This window comes from Acanthaster planci, linkage group LG10 (genome assembly GCF_054643075.1).
Source record: "Acanthaster planci isolate LZ-2023a linkage group LG10, COTS_SCS, whole genome shotgun sequence".
NCBI classification, from domain to species: domain Eukaryota; kingdom Metazoa; phylum Echinodermata; class Asteroidea; order Valvatida; family Acanthasteridae; genus Acanthaster; species Acanthaster planci.
This window is the reverse complement of record NC_141786.1, coordinates 9,460,245-9,478,501: the sequence shown is the minus strand read 5'-3', so window position 1 is coordinate 9,478,501 and position 18,257 is coordinate 9,460,245. Positions and strand designations below refer to the sequence as shown.

Genomic DNA, 18,257 nt, shown 5'->3' with positions numbered 1-18,257 from the left:
GAAAGTAATGAAAACCTTGTTTGGCTGTGAGAGAACCGAAAGATTTCCTATTCCTACGAATAAAAGACGAAGACTTTTTAAAAAATGGTGGGAGAAAGGAGTTTAACGATTGTTTGATATTAAAAGGGGAAGCCATGGAAATAGCCATTATCCTCCCAATCCAAGGAATTGATATAATTAAAACATGCCACAGCTAAGCAAGTACATAGCCCAGTACGGCACACAATTGTGGCGTAAGGAATACTCATTGTTCAAAGTCACGACACATTTTGTGAAATAGGCTGCACTGGTCATCTTTAATTGAATTTGGTAGAAACCAAATTGTCAAAATTAAAGTGGGGCCCGAGACGAAATCCCACGTATGATTTGACCATATTACGCCTTTGCCATTTCTTGAATATTTAACCACCATTTCATTCGATGCATGTCGATGGAAAATAAATCCCCTCATCTCATCGTTTCGTGTATGGTTTAAAGTGAAATTGGCTTGACGTTGATACTCCCGTGTTTTGCAGACTTTGTAAATTTGTCCGGTTGAATTTCACTAACATTCTAAATAAGGGCTGTGTAATTTAATAGCAAAAGAAGACTTTGTTACACATTTTGAAAGGTTGGCATGGAATTTCAAGCATGCATGGCCATTGAGCTTCTCCCGAAAGGAACTGTCGAACTGGAATGTTGTTACTAACCTGACCCCTTATTATGGCCTTTCAGAGGGGTAAAAATATTTTCGGCATTTTGCATACTCTTGTAAGGAATGAAAGTGAGATGTTACCAAAAAAAATCTTCTTTAATTATTTCTCAAAATCATTCGTATCCTCTAGGAAAGGGACTTTGGCCACTTTGCCCCCTCCCTTGGGCTCCGCCATTGTGTCGAACCAGTAAGGCGTGAAAACTATTTTTTTGTATCAATATTGGCCCAGCACAACTTTCGTCAAAACACTGTGTATCATCTTAAGCAGGATACAAATGAGACGGTTCTAGTACCCAGAAGGTAATTAAAAGAGCACCCATCCAGATCGCTTTGTACAAGTATTTCCCACTTTAACGCATTCCCTGTGCGAGAAAGGTGTGTCTTGTGAGTACATAACAACCAAATAAAATGCTTAAATGGAAGGGACCTTTGAAGAACGAGCCCTTGTTTGATTTTGAACGCCCTGTAAATAATGTCTCATTTTACAACGGGCAATTTTGCCACATTTCGTTCTCAACTTAAGCCTTTGTGTTATTGTGATAACCTTTTCTGTGCTTTCCTGGATATTACCCGTGTCTTATTTAAGGCCACAGACAATCTCAAATAAGTAAAAAAAAAAAAAAAATGTTTGGACTGTATTACAGTTTACGGGCAAAGCGATGGACACATAGCCTACATCCTGTGGGGTTATTATTGACAAACAAGTGTTATTAAGTATATTGGCTACAAGAAAGTGAAGCTTACAATGTAGATTTGAACTTCAACTTATCGTGCAGACTTAGATATCAACCTAGCCCAGGTTGGACGTTGTCTTCATTTACACTACGATTTACGTCCAGGGTATGAAAGTCCTCCTACAATGCGAGTTTTTTTCAACTTTTTTTTCTAACATTTGTACCTGGCAAAGACAGATGAAATGTTGCTCACAAGTGCATTGTATTCCAAATTCCATAAATGATGTGTAGACATTACTAAATACGCCTGCGAACAACGTATCTTGCAGGACCCTTTGTGAAACTCCATGCTCTCCATCGCGATTCGTGAACGTTCGTCCAGTAGTACACATTTGCGCATGTTATGTTGCAGTTATGTCGCCTAGAGCTAAGTCTAGGTGTTCGCCCCACTGGAGATGAGTGGAGACGCACAGACAACAGGCCTAGCCGTAGCTTTAGAAGCCCCGTTTCGGACACGGCCTTATCTGCGACTGCTCACGCCCACAGCTCTTCCCTGCATGCATAAGGGGCGGACGGTTACTATGCATTTCGCACATGTGCTAGTACCCGTACAAGACGAACGTAGATCGTTCACGATAGAAAGCGTGGAGTTGCGCTAAATCTCCTGCAAAATACATTGTCCGTGGGCGTATTTAGTAATTTCAACACAGCATTTATGGAATCGAGGTACACGGCACTTTTGAACGATATTTAAGCTGTCTTTGGCCAGTTCAAAATGTGAGAAAAAGCTGTTGACAAAAATTTCACAGTGTAGGAAGGCTTTTATACCCTGGACGTTAGTCGCAATGCAATGTAGACGACGTCCAACCTGGGCTAGATATCAACCCTGTTGGGTAATGAAGGACCACCTGCGGCAGTACAGAAATATTGATTGCTTCGAGTGGCGTAGAAAAACTAGCCTCTAGTGGTACGTGGAACATTTCATTTTCCTTTGACGGAGCTCAGGGGAAATGTAATGCTTCATGGATCAGCGAACGAGGCTAAGTGTACTGCACCCACGATATAAAGCAGTCATTGCTACACAGATCCTTCTTAATTTAAGTGGTAACTGGTTAATTTGACATAAATTCACTGGAAATAAATCGATTAGAATAAGAAATGAGTTGCAAATTTACCAGCACTTTAAAACTACCTTCTCACAAAATTTGTGTACCCAGATATGTAAGGCCAGCATATTGGAATATGTGTAACGCGCAGCGCAACGCGCACATCAGTATGCATTTTCATACGATGCTGGTGGTCATGCGTATAGTTCTTTGGTTGCTAAAGGTAGAGTTCCTTCTATCGTGAAAAGCAAGATAGCAAAACCAGCGAATGTCATGTGACTGCCTCAAGGCCAATCAAAATATACAATCTGAGATTAGGGGTGTGATAATCATTAATATGGTATGGAGGTTGGTGTAAGATTTCTACCCAACTTTTCTAAGATAGATAACACGGCCCTGCTTGTAACCCATGAAAAGTACCGAAGCTACCAAAGATTTGCTTTTCTGCATTGTATTAAAAGATGTATCCCTCGAAGGTGGCTTACACACAGTGTCGATAGAATCAAATACTCCTCGGCTTACCTCAAGAACTTTGACTGTATAAATCCGAACGGGAATTGAGCGTAATATGTGATATACCCTGAAAGTGGCCTCGCAAATTACCCATCGGGAATCCCACGCTCGTGCAAAGCTTCTATCTTCAACATGGTCTCCTCAAATTGAAATGAGAGCAAGGTGTGAACTTGCCCGTGGCCCCGGAGCATTCTTATCCTTTTCTTGATTACACACCATCCGCCGGCACTAGCTCATTCAGTGCACCGAATGATGATGTACTGAAATAAAAAATGAACCCCTTTTGAAAGCGGTTTCGCATTTTCTATAATTTTACGGTCACCTTGAACAAGGACTGAGAAGGTTGCCACAGTGGTATAAACGACAGTGATGCTAAAGGACAAAGACTAAACATCATCCTGACATGACAGAAATGACAACGACGACATTAATGTTTGATAATGAGAACATTGCAGACGTCATCAGTTGAGTGAGAACTTAAACCATGTACATTGTCGCGTAATAGATTTCCAAAGATCATGTGCCTTACTTTCAAGCTAATAGAAGGAGGGGAGAGTGGCAAAATGAAACGTGATGGAGATTTTGAGAACGAAATTGCGCGGGGGGGTGCTGATAGACGAAAAAGTTTTTGCAATCTCATTGAGATTGCAAAAATAATAATCAGAAATGCCGGATAGGGACAGTTCAAAATAAGAGTAACATGTAGTGCGAAACAGGGCTGTCAACAAAAATGATAAAACCAAAAATTCTCAAGTTGATATCTACTTCAAATGATTTTTTTTTCAACGGGCAACAGATGTTTTTAAAAAAAAAAATGCTCGACTCCCTCAACCTTAAGACCTGCGGCTCCTTAGCCACTCTGGCTTACGCTTAGGCTCCAATAAACACAGCGCCTTGACAGATCGAGATGTGGAGCGTGGAACCCTCTGACTTCTATTTGGATTCTTCTAACTCCAAATGTGTTCAAGAAAAATGGAGAGAGACCCTGCGACCAAAAGGAGCCTGTGATTTCAACCAGGGGGCAATATGGATATTTTTGTTATTTGAACCAATAATTGCGAAAGGTGGTTAAATTTGAATTAATATCAACGGTAATAATTGCAACTGTTCCTTGCTCTTTGCAATGCATCCCCCGCGCCCGCTACGCCCATGTTTACGCCCCGATACGCGGACTGTCGCAGTTGGTATGCTTCCCCTGGCTTGCGCGTCTTGTGCTGCATGTAAACGCGGGCGGATGAATAATTCTCGGCACATTAACACCATGAATTTTTTGTTTGTTTTTTAATTTTTTCTATTGATTTTAGTGCGCCCGTATTCTATGTCCTAGTTGCTACACTCACGTTTTGTCTATTCCACAATGCCAGTTTCCTATGACAGCGATACTATATTTCTGCCCTTTTACTAAAAGACCTGCTTTAGCTCTGTGCTGTTTCCTCTTCCTATTTCGTGGTCATCGGCGTCAAAAACAGTCTATGACGAATAAGGCCAGGATGTTTATTATATCCCGAAATGTAAAATCAGTTGTGTGGTCTCTCTTTGTATGCATGTAAAGACAAAGCAGGATGGCAGTTTGCCGTATCGACCTCGTGGTTTACACTATAACACAAAATTAGGGTTAAAAAAAAAGGATTTTATACCCAACACGATATGCGGCAAACTGAGACCCCATAATTTGATGCATCTGCTACATACCCTTAGGCTATTGTGCCTACTTCATCCCCAATGAAAATTTGAAAGGAATTTCAAATATTCCATTAACACAAAGAAAACAAGATAATGGGGCCCCCCTTTGCCACATACCGCTCATCAAATGAGGGATTTATGCGTGGCTGAAAGTTACCGACTTGCAAACTTCTCACCAGTGTAATAATTTGAGCGTCTGTAAACTTCAGTACCTAAGATTAATCTCCCAATAAGATACACCTGCTAAACAAATTTATTCACGCGGTATCGGCACTCAGTTGGTTTGTAAAACCTTGCCCATGGTAATTATAACTATTTTGCTATATCAAGCACTAGAGGCCAGTGTATGTACAACTTCAAGACAGGTTTGCCCAGCCAACTGATCGACGAGGGTGGACCCCGGAGAGCCCCAACGTATCATTTTTTTCCTTAGTCTGATGAATGTTTCAATGCAAACCCTCTCGCACAGGAACAGACTCTTAAAATATTTAGCCGCCTCTGGCGCCGAGATAACCCGGGGCCCATCTTCGCCTACCCTACATGTCATCAGTAACTGCCTCGAGAAAAACAGAAAGCTCCAACAGAAAGACACACTCGTCAAAAGGCCCGGCACTGTCAGACTTGCTAAGTGATTAATTAAATATGCTATTGCACAGAGTTATATTGCTACGAAAACGGCCATCAGTGCTGCTGGTGCCCTATAGTTGAATACTTGGGAATATGATGGAAACTATTTGCTTGTTAAGCTCAGCTGGTTTGTTTTGTGTTTGTCTGTTTGTTTTTTTTTGAGTATTTGGCTTTGGTTTGATTAAAGCAGTATTCCCGCTTAGTGGCTCAATGCAACTAGACATTTCTATTATTTAGCACGGTTGGCATAATGGGCCTACATTTCTAAGAGGGTAGGACTCCGAAATGTACGCAAAGTTAAACATCCAGACGTTAATGTATCCTCCTACTGACATGGGCACCACCAGTTCGGAATTTCATCATTTCATATCTCGTTTTTCCACTGTAGTCTGAAATCCTAAAACCTTTCTCACGAAAGCTACGTAAGGTGATTAAATTTCCAATCTCAACACCGTGCACCGCGGTGATACAGTTTGAAATGTCAACGGAAGGAAATGATATATTTTACCCGAGTACATTTTCTTTGTTACTGTGGAGTTGGAAAAGTTCTTCACAAAGCCACAGTTTTGCTAAGTGGGCTTTTTACGGCGAAAACTACTAAGCAGCCTCGTACAGAATGCCGGGTGTAACTGAAAACAACTTATCCCTAGAAGCCCTCCTTTTTGAGAGGTTGTGACGATACATTTATGCAGAATAAAGATCAGGCATCCCATGCATGGATCATGTGCTGAATTATAGATCGCCTCGCTTGAGCGGGATACTGATTGGGAAAGCTGCTTCCAGATTAATTGATTGCGATGAATAAATAAGAGACGCCGACAGCATTTCATACCTCATTCGAGGGTTTATGATATTGGCTACTAAGCGGAAATAACACTAGAGGTTAGTGTTTAATTCCCATCTAATGTTCTGTAGCCATTAATATTTCATCAAGGAAATTTTTTAACCTGTATTTACTGATTTTCCTCTTTGGAAAAGTATATTGAAAAGTTATGCTGACCATCTGAGTGGTGTTATACATCATGTCCTCGCTAAAATAAGTATTACAATGGGGACTCCAGCGGTAACGAAATCAGCCAAAACACTCGCAGAGGAAAATAAAGTCGTTCCTTTCATATTTTCTCAGTTATTGCATAAGCCGGGGAAATTCTCATGTTTTTGCAAGTGCATAATAAAAAAGGGCTCTGTGACGTGCTTACAACTCGATGGGACATAAGATGGGTAAGACTATAACCGCCCGTAACAAAAGGAAAATTTGGCAGTGACCGCGTCGACTGAATAGAACAAATACATCGCCAAATAGAGTTGGACCCCTACTGGAAATAAAAATGACACATGGAAAGACATATCGCTTTGGTTGTGGGCTCAATCGACTTTGCTTCTGAACTGATGAGATGTCCGCCAAGTTCAACAGCGGTCAGTCTAGCCATGGCCGGCGCAGGAAACAATTATGTCAGCCTTACAGCTGCTTGACTCAATCAGAGCCCCTTACTCCTCCGGAGACCCTCTACAATTCCCAGGCGTCCCCTTGGCTCCTCAGCTGATCGCGTCTTCAAAGAAGATATAGTTTCTTCCGCATGATTATGTCATGATTAAAAACCGACCTTTCATAGTCATTATGGTCGTCAGCATCCACAGACCCACTCGAAAGGGTGTCATGCTGTGCCGGCTTCAACAGTGGCGAGTTGGGACTAAGGCTGCATCCGACTCTGTTGTCTAGAGCTAGGTCTAGGTCTTCCCTCCATTGGAAATGTGTGGAGATGCGTAGACTATATAGACCTAGCCGTAGCTCTGGAAGCCCGTTTCGGACACGGCCTGAATTTATCCAGTTGGTGTCTCGGAGCTCGTTATTGCATAACAATTGCTAGGTTGCAGCAAATCATTCGACTCTTTTGTCTTCAACATGTAAGGTACATTTCCTGGTTTCCGAATATAAGCTGAAAGCTAACATCCACAAGAGACTCCCCTCCGTACGGATGAATTCCCTCAGTGGCCTCTTTGTCCAATTTCAAAGTAGCTTGAGCAACAAATTAGAGTACCAAAAAGGAAATAAAAAAATGATGCAAGGAGGACGGATCGTACAATTTTACTAACAGACTCCAACCTTTACCAGTGATATAAATTCTAACCAGTTAGCAAAGTACACTCTACACACTAACTCCTACTGCACGTATAAAGCTACAAGCTGTAGCCTTTACGCCCCTAAAATAACGCATCCACAACCTGAATCATTTAACACATCCATGAAGCTCGAATCATGATTTTACCCACATTCAATCTAAATTAACCAAGGGCTTTTCGCGAGACAAAATACAACCATATTCCTACGCTACCAATGGCCCATCTCTATTAGGAAAATTAATGAAGGCCGAGTCATTCATATTTCCCAAGGGTGCAATACGACCTCTGCCTTGTCCTGCGAGTAATCATTTTCCGGCAGATAGAAGGATTATCCCTACTCATCAGTGCCATGATAAAAAATGTCCTTCTGCCAACGCCCGTCAACCTGATCTCGCTCAGACACGCCACCTGCCCCATTCAGCTCTTCTATAATTTTCGTGCGTGAGTCAGATCTTGGCCCAAATTCATGTACTGCGTGGAACGGTAAGAGAGTAATAATTAATCTCAAAACTCATTTTGTGTATGTCTGAAGGCATAAATACATTTGTTACTGTTGAAAGAAAAATAACAACGTAGACAACAAACTCTTAAAAGCAATTCAAATAAGGACTTCATTTTTATAACGGTCGAGTATTTTTTCTGTCGATGTGATTCTTTCCCTCTTCACAAGTGTGGAAGTGTAACAGCCAAAGGTAAATTTAAACAAAGCCAACCAAAGGTGCATAATTTAGTTACCTGTTATTTTAGTTGATAGCAACGTATAGGTGTAATCCCCCCACCCACAAAAAAAAAAAAAAACAATCACGTAATCACAAAGACCAAGGTTGAAGTTTGGAGAAAATTCTTTGATGCCAATAGACCTAAAACATAATGACGTAACGCAATGTTTGCCGTGATGCATTGTGGGTAGAAGGTGTGGACGACAGTGCGCACTCATGCTAAAATATCTTGCGCATGGAAAATTGTTAAACAGATCCTGAGATTGAGAAGGTTTATATTTTCCAAACTGGTTCCTGTAAACTGTTGTGTGCCATTACGTGCATCAGGCACACGACGAACGCCAGGGCTGCATTTTTCAGGCTTTCACCAACAATGCGCTGCGGTGAACATAGCGTTACGTCATTGTGATTTAGGTCTACTGAAAAAATCGGGCATCCACGCTATCCGATCAAGGGTATTTGTTTCTAGAAGTCATGTTGGATAGCATGATGCGACGTTGTCTTTTTGATGCCTCACTAGTTCATTTAGGCATTTTGTTCTCCCCCCCCCGAAAAAAAAGAGTTGTTGCTTTTAATAATCCCAATACTACACTTTATTATTCCAAAATACCATTCCTTCTAATCAAGGTTCCTACCCATATTGAAGACAAAAACATCTCACTAAAACCTGTGGATATGTGGGAAGTAACCTCCATCTCTGGGCACGCTTCTTTCTCTCAGAAGCTGACAGAGTAAACAAGTTACACTTCTCACCTTTGGAGATAAAAGGGATAAAAAGACTTTGGACAACCAAGCTAAGGCTACCACTCCTGCAACGCAGAAGACAGTACAACAGCTGAGTGATGTTTCACCAAACCACATATTACAATGCTCAAGTGGACATGAGAGATTTTCTCCGTCGACAAGAACCCTCATCATCATGCACACAGATGACAACGAGGAGTCGCTCACCAGACCAGCTTGTACTACAGTCAACGTCACAACCCCATCTTCATTCCTTCCCCCCCCCCGGATGGCAAAGGAGTGAGGTGCTTGCCAAAGCAACCTTAGAGCTTTCACAACCATGCTGCAAAGTCATCTGTAGTTGAAGTGAGCACCACCGCCCCCGTTCCGTTCTGAGTGATGCTCACGTTTATCTTTTCCGAGTACCTATCCAGCATTGTTCAAGAAAAAAAAAATGAATTCGTCATCAAAACTGTTCGTGCAATGTGCGTCGTGTACTTTGCTATCCGAATGCATCCGAATCAGCCTTGCATGCAGTCCCCAAGCAGGCGATTGTGTCGACTGCGCTGCATTTCTCTTGATTTGGCGATGCTTGAGCGGCCATCAGCAATTACGCCACATCCTCTGAGCTCGTCTATTCCCCAGTCAATCAATCAACAATGGGTCATGTTTGGAGAGAGGGAGAAAAACGAAAACACTGTGTGCCTCACGTCTGATGAGCATCCTCCACTAAGCTGTGGAATGTACGATGGGAATACACCAAAATTTACATGACTTAAAGCAGCAACAAATTTGATGCAAGGTATCGGACAAAAAACACACCCCGCCCCCGTGTTGGTCATTATTTGACCAGAGTTTCAGGAGCTCTTTTCAGCCACCTAGGGATAGGCCTAATGTGTTACTTAACAACAGTCTAGAGTCTTTTTAGGGCTTGGACATGTAGAAGGGTGCTCTTCCGTCCCATATCATCCGGGGTATACTGTAACACATTAATCAAGAATGACTGCAGCTCGATTTACAAAACTACCAACCTCAACAATTTAGAACAAGGCAGACACTGGCAAGTTTGAGGTGGTGCAGACGGGTGTTCTGCTCTTTGGTTTGGAAGCCAACATGTGCCCTTTTTGCCAAATTCACAAGTCCTGTGAGAAATTGCTCCAATAGTCGGGACCTCTGACCTGCTCTCCCAGCTCCTTCCCCGTGAGTTCAAATATGCCAAGAACACATGAATGTTACATAATCACTGAAACGTAGCATTGATTTTACCGGAAGTGTTTTGGTAAAAGGCAAATGTGATCTGTTGTGCACCCTAGATTTGTCTGAGGTCAGCGTTCCGTGTCAGAACCAAAAACCGGTGTTTAAAGTTACGTAAGTACCAACTGCTTGACGCCACTCACCGAAACTACCACCGTTGAGGGAATCGTGAATGCAGTTTGAGGAAGATGAACAGGTACCAATACACAATTTTGACAATGTATATCAAACTGAAACTTTGACCAACCTCAAATACCATCAAGATAGAAAACCGAGATGTGATCTCAAGAGAAGGTGCTTCCTGTATGTCATGAGAATGCTAATAATGATGGATTTGTTCATCGTTTCCAGTGCACCTGTGTCAGAAATTCCCCAGTAATTACCAAAACGCACTTGTCACCCTCGCTGATCTCAGGCAACATTAATTTTTTCGAAGTGCTTATTGACTAAATCCCCCATGACAGCGATGGGCACGTTAGCCAATGATTCGATGTCCTGGACGGACCTGCCGTTGCACAATTCGTCTCGCACCTTTCGAGTGAGACCGAGGTGTCTGCTCGGCTGAACACGATGCACGCGTGTTTTCACTCCGCCTTGTCTACGATTCATTGTGTTTGGATTGTATCAGTCGAGTAAACAGTACATTGATGCCTTCCATGTGCTTGGGCACATGGTAATACTCCACAAGGTATACTATAATGGAAAACGAATTGGTGGACAGTTTTGGCTTCTGTGGGAATTCAAGTTGAATGATGAGATATAAGTCCGTGCGATTGCGGTAAACGTTCCCAATCAATTACATTGATACACTGCTTTTTTCTCTACCTGTTCTTGCGCTTCGCATTCAACATTCTTCATTTAGCTTCTGTATCCAAATGTGTACCTAATCTGTTTTCAAATTGGCAAATATGTCTCAAAAATGTGATTATATCTTTTACATTACTGTTTTTTTTATTAGATTTCATGTATACGTTTCCAAGTGTGAGAGTTCTCAAAATGGTTCACATTTGCTTGACAAAAAGAATACCATCCAACACACGATGTATAGATGGATTCTAAGAATGTATTATACTTTTAATATCAGCAGTAACAAAAAACACTTAATTATTGAAGGCTGGCCACTGACAAAACCTAATGTCTCAACATTTATTGCAGGTCCACGTTTTTTAGAGGCAGTGTTTGAAGCATTTGGCTCGTAACGCCTCGAACGTTTTTTGCTACCGTCGGCAATGTTTAGACATCCCACCCCTCTTAACTTCTGCATTTGCCAATCTGTAGCTTCGAGGAAAGAGGGCAGGAAATGAGAGTGTAGGGGTACCCCAATTACAAGGAGTCCCCAGGAGCACCTTCTGGAAAAGTTTAAAATCGAGTAAATTCCAAGGCAAGTTGAGAATACATTCAGGAGCCTTGAGCAAATTGGGTCCCATTTTACAGGTATTATAACACTTGTGAGCAGCTGAACGGACGACTGTATCTCTGGTCCTATGACACGCCCAAGACTCGTTTGACAGTCTCTCAAGAGCAGTTAAGTTGATAGTATTCCGAGAAAATTACTTACAAATAGCAACAGTCAAGGTCGCATGGACCTGACAAGCCTCGATAATCGGTTTTGTAATTGAAAACAGAACTCTTTAAGGTTTTAAATGTTGTTAAAAAACCAACGAAATGTAGTCACCCTTCTCTGAAATCTATAACGAAATATACAGTCATAAACGTAAAGTCTTCATATCACTCCTGCTAGAAGTGAAGTTCAAGACAAAATCTTGTTTGTTTATTTGGTATCAACATTGATTCCTATGCATTTAAGTACTGATTCGCATTTCCTATCGTTTTATAACGTATTAGATATCTTTTACCGAAAAAAACAAGGAATTTTTTAAATATTCACCCAATTTCCCCAAAGTTCCAAATTCTTTCTCAGAAATCGAGCCAAGAACATTCCATTTGGCGCCCATTTCACTGAAAGTAAGTCTATACAATTGCTCTAATATGAAACATCTGAACACATCGCTTCTGACGGCTATTATGATAATTGTACGCGCCATTTGTTACATGCTGTCATGATGAGACCTTGTGCATTCTCTTTGACTGTATCTGATGAAAGTGCAGTCACCTTCATTTAATATTTATTATTACCAGTACTACATACCTCTGCGTCAACAATAAATATATGATGACACGCTTAGTTCCACATAATCCCCAAAACTATAAGTGCTATATACATTATGGTGTCACCTCCCTGCAGGTTCCCGCGGTAAGCATTCCTGGAAGCAAATTTAATCGCAAATTGAAGATATAATCCCTTGCTTTTGATGGGTGCACTGGAAAAAGGTGCATTGTGAAGGGAAATGAAAAGGCTGCTGGAAAATGAAAACAGCACTTGGGGTAAATGGCACTGTCGGAGACAGCTGCAACGCTCAGTGTTTCCATTTAACACCATTAATATCTCACTGGTTTTGTTGTCTCCGGGAAGGATGTTCGTATTCATTTTCTCCCACTCTTTCTAAACCTTCGCTCCGAGTAATTTTACAGCAGGAATTAAGTTTCCCCTTATAACAACATGCTGATCATTTGTACGAAAACAATGATTTGAAAATGGTAAAATTTTATATCGGTACCACCGCTTTACTTCAGGTGGGTTATGGGGATACTGTCCGGATAAAAAAAACAAACAAGAAACCCGAGAGTCACTCAAAATGCTTCAATACCAATGTTTAAAAAATAGTGCTGGCCGGGCATTCAATGTAGAACGCAAGACAGAAATCGCGAAGAATCTTACCAGCTGGGCAAGGTCCAAAATAATTATCTCCGCCGTTGTATTACCTAAAACTAAGTAAGTAACCTAGCGAAACCCGGTTGATCTTTTGAAACTAGGCTTGTACTTCACTGTATCAATCAATAACGCTAATGTTTGCCTTAAGTAAGGTATGACATCATATTGATAGAATTCACTTGTATTTACAGTAGTAAAGAGTGGTGAAGTTTTAAAACAGTGATGTATTTCAGAAAATCGGAAGCAATATACACGCCTGATATTTGCAAATATCAATGGCATTGCCCACAAATTATTTAAACGAGTCTGGGAATTTTCGGGTTTTTTTTTGGGGGGGGGGCAAATTTCGGACGTGGGAGGAATTCCTACCGTTTTAGTTACGTGACCGTGGCGACTAACCTGTACTTATCAAAATCGTCGGTATCTTTTGGTCTGGGAAGCATGTTATCGGCAACCACGTGGAAGGTCATGTGGGGACGAATTTACAGCTTTGGGTCCAATCAAGCTTGAGCGCAAGCTTTTATTGTCTTTAATATTAAGTAATTGCCGCAGGAAATCTTCATTTGAATCATTTTTGTTTCATTTCAGTGGAAATTAAGAATAACATTATGCCATGCTCAAACAGCCATATTTAGAATCCATCTGTATCGTAACAGCTTTTCCTACTTTGATCTTTGCAGAAACACCAGTTCCCACAATAAATCAAGCAGAAACATATTAACGTAGACATTTTAGAGGGTTACTTTTAAATTTTAAGGCGTTTCTGTATATATGATCTAATGGACGTTGTATATTCCTGCCGCGAAGGAATGTCTTTGTCGGTGTACCAGCAGCCTTGTTGACCGCGACTCGCTGTCAGTTCGTCTCTTCCAAAATTCATCTAAGTACATGCTATACTGATTCCATGCCACCTCGAATAAGCAGAGCGATCCATTTATGCCTCCGACGGCACTAAAATGATGAATTGGGCCCTTTTATGGCTCCTTGCAATTTTAGTACAATTAGTCTGAAGTGAGTTCGGGCAGCCGTGACGAGTTTTCCAAATGGCCAATAACGGCTGCGTGACTGCATGCTTCAGTACGTTTATGGCGTGCATTTTGTCCCCCGAACACACACGGCCAAGGCAAGGTTCAAAGGAGTACACAGTGCACCATTAGAACGTTCCATGGAAGTTGATTGGAATTCAAACTAAGCCACGAAAACTGACTCATAGTTGTGTAAGCTGTAATGATGCTAATTGCAAAAACTGAAATTGACAATAGTTTACTTTCCTTTATATGTATTTCTTCTTTTCATGTGCATGACCGAAAATGTGCGAAGTTATGTTCGGAACATTCCTGCGAGGTTTGGTCAATAATAATCACTGTAACAAGACCTACCTTATTGGACGTTGATGCAATCGGCAAAATACAACAATATCTATTCACCTATTTGTTTGAAATCTCAGAAAGCTGCTAAAACAGTATGGCCTTTGCGCATAAACGCCAGGGCTGCTCAAACCAGTCCAAGTTTGTAGGGGGGGGGGAACCACAAAATAGAAAACGAAAGCTTGGTATTGATGTTCCTTCACTTGGCATCAATATCCGTGTAGAAAGTGAACTTGAAAACACTTGGCAAAATTGGTCAACACTTGGCAAGAAAGACAGCAAGAACGTGAAATTGTCGCGAGTTTGCAAAAGTTTAAGACACTTTCAACTCGTATGAATTTCGCCCATAAATGTTTTCGGAGTAAACCTTGTTTCGCTTTGCGTTCGCTCGAGCTACGAACCTGTCTTTACTTTGTTTTCAATGCAAAGAAAGTGTAACCGAAAACACTTATGCCATGCACACTCAGTAACGGCAAGTACAAGGACAAATGCAGCTACTAGTTCTTGGATACCTTTAAGGCCATTTGGGACCAATGGCGTTTTAAATGACTTAATTAGAATAATGACCGGCCTCGAAATGCTCCGAGTTGGAACCGCAGCTCTGCAATAATTCAAACAGATTAATTGTCACTGCATTTGGTGTTCGTGGCGTCAACCTGATGGATGACTCCATGAAAGGTAACAACCTCGTGAATTGCAATTGTATTTCAATACTTTTAGATTCATCTGCGTCACACCGAACTTGATCAAATTCTCCACCAAACATAGTGCGAGCAATTTCGCTGGGTATGTGTCAAAATTTATCAAACTAAACTATATTGACTTTCTCCAAAAAGGCACTAGCAGAGCAATAGTTAAAATCACATAAACAGGAACGACTCTATAAATATCGAGTAGTGTATCAAGAACAAAACATACACAATTACATCCATTCTCCACTCTGCGTGGTCATTGTTAACATCAGACGCCCTGATAAGAAAAAAGTAGAAGCAAGGAATATACAACAATATAAACATGTCTGTTTGTTGTTATCCATCTCATCCGTACAAAGGAACAGCCACCTTGATTTGATACAACGAAAAACACCTGTAAATGCGAATGGTACAATTCAACATTTGTTGGCCCTATTATGGTTCCCACTTGAACAACAATGACCGATATCCCTATTACATTAACCCAATGGGAGGCTGGCATGTCTGAAGGGAAAAATAATGGTGCATCATGGGGAGGAAAACAGGAATTCCAATATTGTTCTTGCTGGCGCGGGGGGGTGCGGTTAAGTGACACTTGTGGAAAATAAATGACATATTTTAACATTTCTTGGATGGAGGGAAGGTTGGTTTGGGGGTACTGCGACGTACGCTGCTAACAGGATGGATGCACTAGCAAGGGGGTGGCTTTGGGGTGCACATGGGAAGGGCAAGGCTGTTTTTACCTTTCTTGGGGGGAATGCTTGGCTTAAGAGAAGTGTCCTCGTTCTCTGGAATACAGAAGACAAAAGAAGCACCGACTCTTCGTGTTTTAAATTCATCAGGTAAGGCTAGGGTTTCGTTCTTTGCAAAGCTGTCACTAGGAATCTCGATGATTGCACTTTAGCAGGTAAGCTTACAAGTTGCCAAATAAACAACGTGTCCTGCACCACTAACCGAGCCAAAGTAAAGATAGGAAATCATCGGTTACGCTGACCATATGTACATGCATTGCCCGGTGTGGAGGGAATTTAAATCGCAAAAGTCTGTTTCCCCATTACAAAAAAAAAACAAAACAAAAAAAACAACAAAACTGTTCTAAGGGCAACAGAGCCATTGCTATACATTTTTTTCCTTCCGTAGTACGCTCTACATTGTTTTTTTGTGTATAACTGCGCTCAATCCTGTTGAGGCCTTATGATTTGATAACCAGTGATGCCCGGCAAACATTGGTTTCACTTCCAAGCAGAAAATACTGCAAACGATGTAACATTTAGGAAACTGAAACGGGAAATATAAATAAAGTTGAAAGTAACCTTGTATTGTTGCATGTTTCTATCATTAATAGCTTCAACCAGGACCAAAATCTTTAGAGGCTTGTGTAGGCTACAAATGCAAGAACTACCCGTGTATGACTTTCTCAAAATTCTTCTCCTGATCTAGTTGGACAAAATAAACTAGAAAGGTTTTGCTAATGGAAACTGCCTTACTTTAGAGTAGGAGATGGAACCTTTTTTATCCAATAAAGATATTGTCGTGGGTTTAATCAAAATCATTACACACTGAAAGCTTCGTACCCCACCCACTTACCCACCCATTCACAAACCCACTAAGCCAATGACCCTGTTCCATTATCAAAAGGCAATTTTTACATATTACATTTTCGGGAATTCCTTGCAAATAGTTTAAGAACAAAATTTAAAATAAAGTTTTTAAAAGAAAGAACAATTTTCACCTAAAACTGGATTTTGAACAGTTGAAGCAAAGTGCAATACTTTAAGGACACAGAACGACTAAAATGACCACGAAATGTAGATAAAATAACGAAGTAAAAGATACTGATAAAAAAACGAGATCCCTTTCGACAGAATCATTTCCATAAGGCAAATTTAATAGAATTTACATTTCAATTACAATCGAATTGAGTATACATACCTTACCGTGAAACGTAAATAAATTTCATTTAATAACAAGTTAAGAATGAAGTACTCAATGTGGCTCAGCCAATTATAGTCAGCTATGCAATCGAAGAATTCCCATCTGAGCAACTGGCATCCAGAGAGATAGAGATGGGAAAAAAAGAAAACTGCGAAAGGCGCGAACCAAGTCGTATTAAATTTCACTCCCACAGCAAATAATTGAAACTGAGCAGAGCAACTCACCTGCGCGTGAAGGGTCCGCGATCAGCAAAAGGAGCAAGCACGCCACGGGTAACAATGTCCATCTGACCGGCTCTGTCTTGCGAACTGTGCCGGTGAAACCTCGGGGTCCCGCCAGCTGCATTGTTCCTGATGAGCCACACCGATGATTACCTTCAGTTCTGGTATCTCTCCCAGTAATGTTTGTATGTACGCTGGTTTAAGAATGGATGCCAAGTAAAGCGTACAGTGCCTTACGACGCACCAACGCCCAGACACTTTTTGGAGAGCGCAGCCTTGGAACTTACCAGCGGTGTACCATTTCTGATCTCATCGGCAGGTTGGATGATGTTATGTATTTGACATCCCTTGTTGATGCAGCGTTTTTGTTTGCGCAGAAGGTACCTGTGTGATGGTATTTTCATTTTTTTCGGGGAAGTCAACGGCTGTTTCAGTCAGTGCAGAGGTATACCTAAGCAATTCCATTCAATACAGAGCCAACAAGCAACATTACAATCATTGTTCCTGCTGGCAAATGAGACCGACGGAGATGAAACAGTCGTTCAAACGGATAAAATAAGTCCGGGCTCGAATCCACAGGGGTATCATCAAAGATTCAACGCCTCCCGTTAATTTATAAACTATTCATTGCCTATCTATACGGGCTGGAAACAAAGAGAGCCAATAGGAATATCAGTCGTGACCGTGAAGGATGCCGTTCACGCGCGGGTGAGCCGCCCAGTAGCATCAGAGGCCGAGGCTCGGTATACCAGAGTTTATCAATAAGTAACAAACCAACGCCTCAGGTTTTGCGGCGTCAGGTCGGTCCTTTTTGTCTTTTTCTCGCGCTAACGGGTGTGTAAAACTGGACATGACGATCTCGGCAACTATATGGTGATTTATCGATTTATTTTATTTTCGGGGGGGGTTAACACTCTGTCATTGTATTACAACATATATGGATTTCTGTCATTATTTGTGCTTTTGACGTTAGGCACAGCTCGATTCAAAATGCTAGCATGCATTTTTAATAAGCAAAATATTTGTTATGTATTGCACCCTCGTTTCTACAGTGAGAAACCTTTCTTGATCTGGGTTTTATAGAGGTTCATCACATATGGAATCTATAACCTGAACTGGTTGAAAGTAGGCTTTTGCCTAGTAGACAGGATTCCG

The 18,257-nt window shown here is 41.3% G+C and overlaps 1 protein-coding gene across 15 annotated transcripts in view; it reads right to left on the bottom strand.

Annotated features, from left to right (window-relative positions):
• LOC110978113 (limbic system-associated membrane protein-like) overlaps positions 1-17,653 on the bottom strand; it is a 53,408-nt gene extending 35,755 nt beyond the window's left edge. For 4 of the 15 annotated variants that reach the window (XM_087142373.1, XM_087142375.1, XM_087142376.1 and 1 more), the window contains exons 1-2: positions 17,106-17,647; positions 15,690-15,734 (exon numbers count right to left, since the gene is read on the bottom strand). In XM_087142373.1, coding sequence (XP_086998499.1) covers positions 15,690-15,734; positions 17,106-17,226 — 166 coding nt within the window. In that variant the 5' untranslated portion in view covers positions 17,227-17,647. Of the gene's footprint in view, positions 1-15,689; positions 15,735-17,105 lie in introns of all 15 variants that reach the window. The other 11 variants (XM_087142377.1, XM_022232840.2, XM_087142379.1 and 8 more) reach the window with 10 other exon arrangements.
• Between the last annotated feature and the right edge of the window lie 604 nt (positions 17,654-18,257).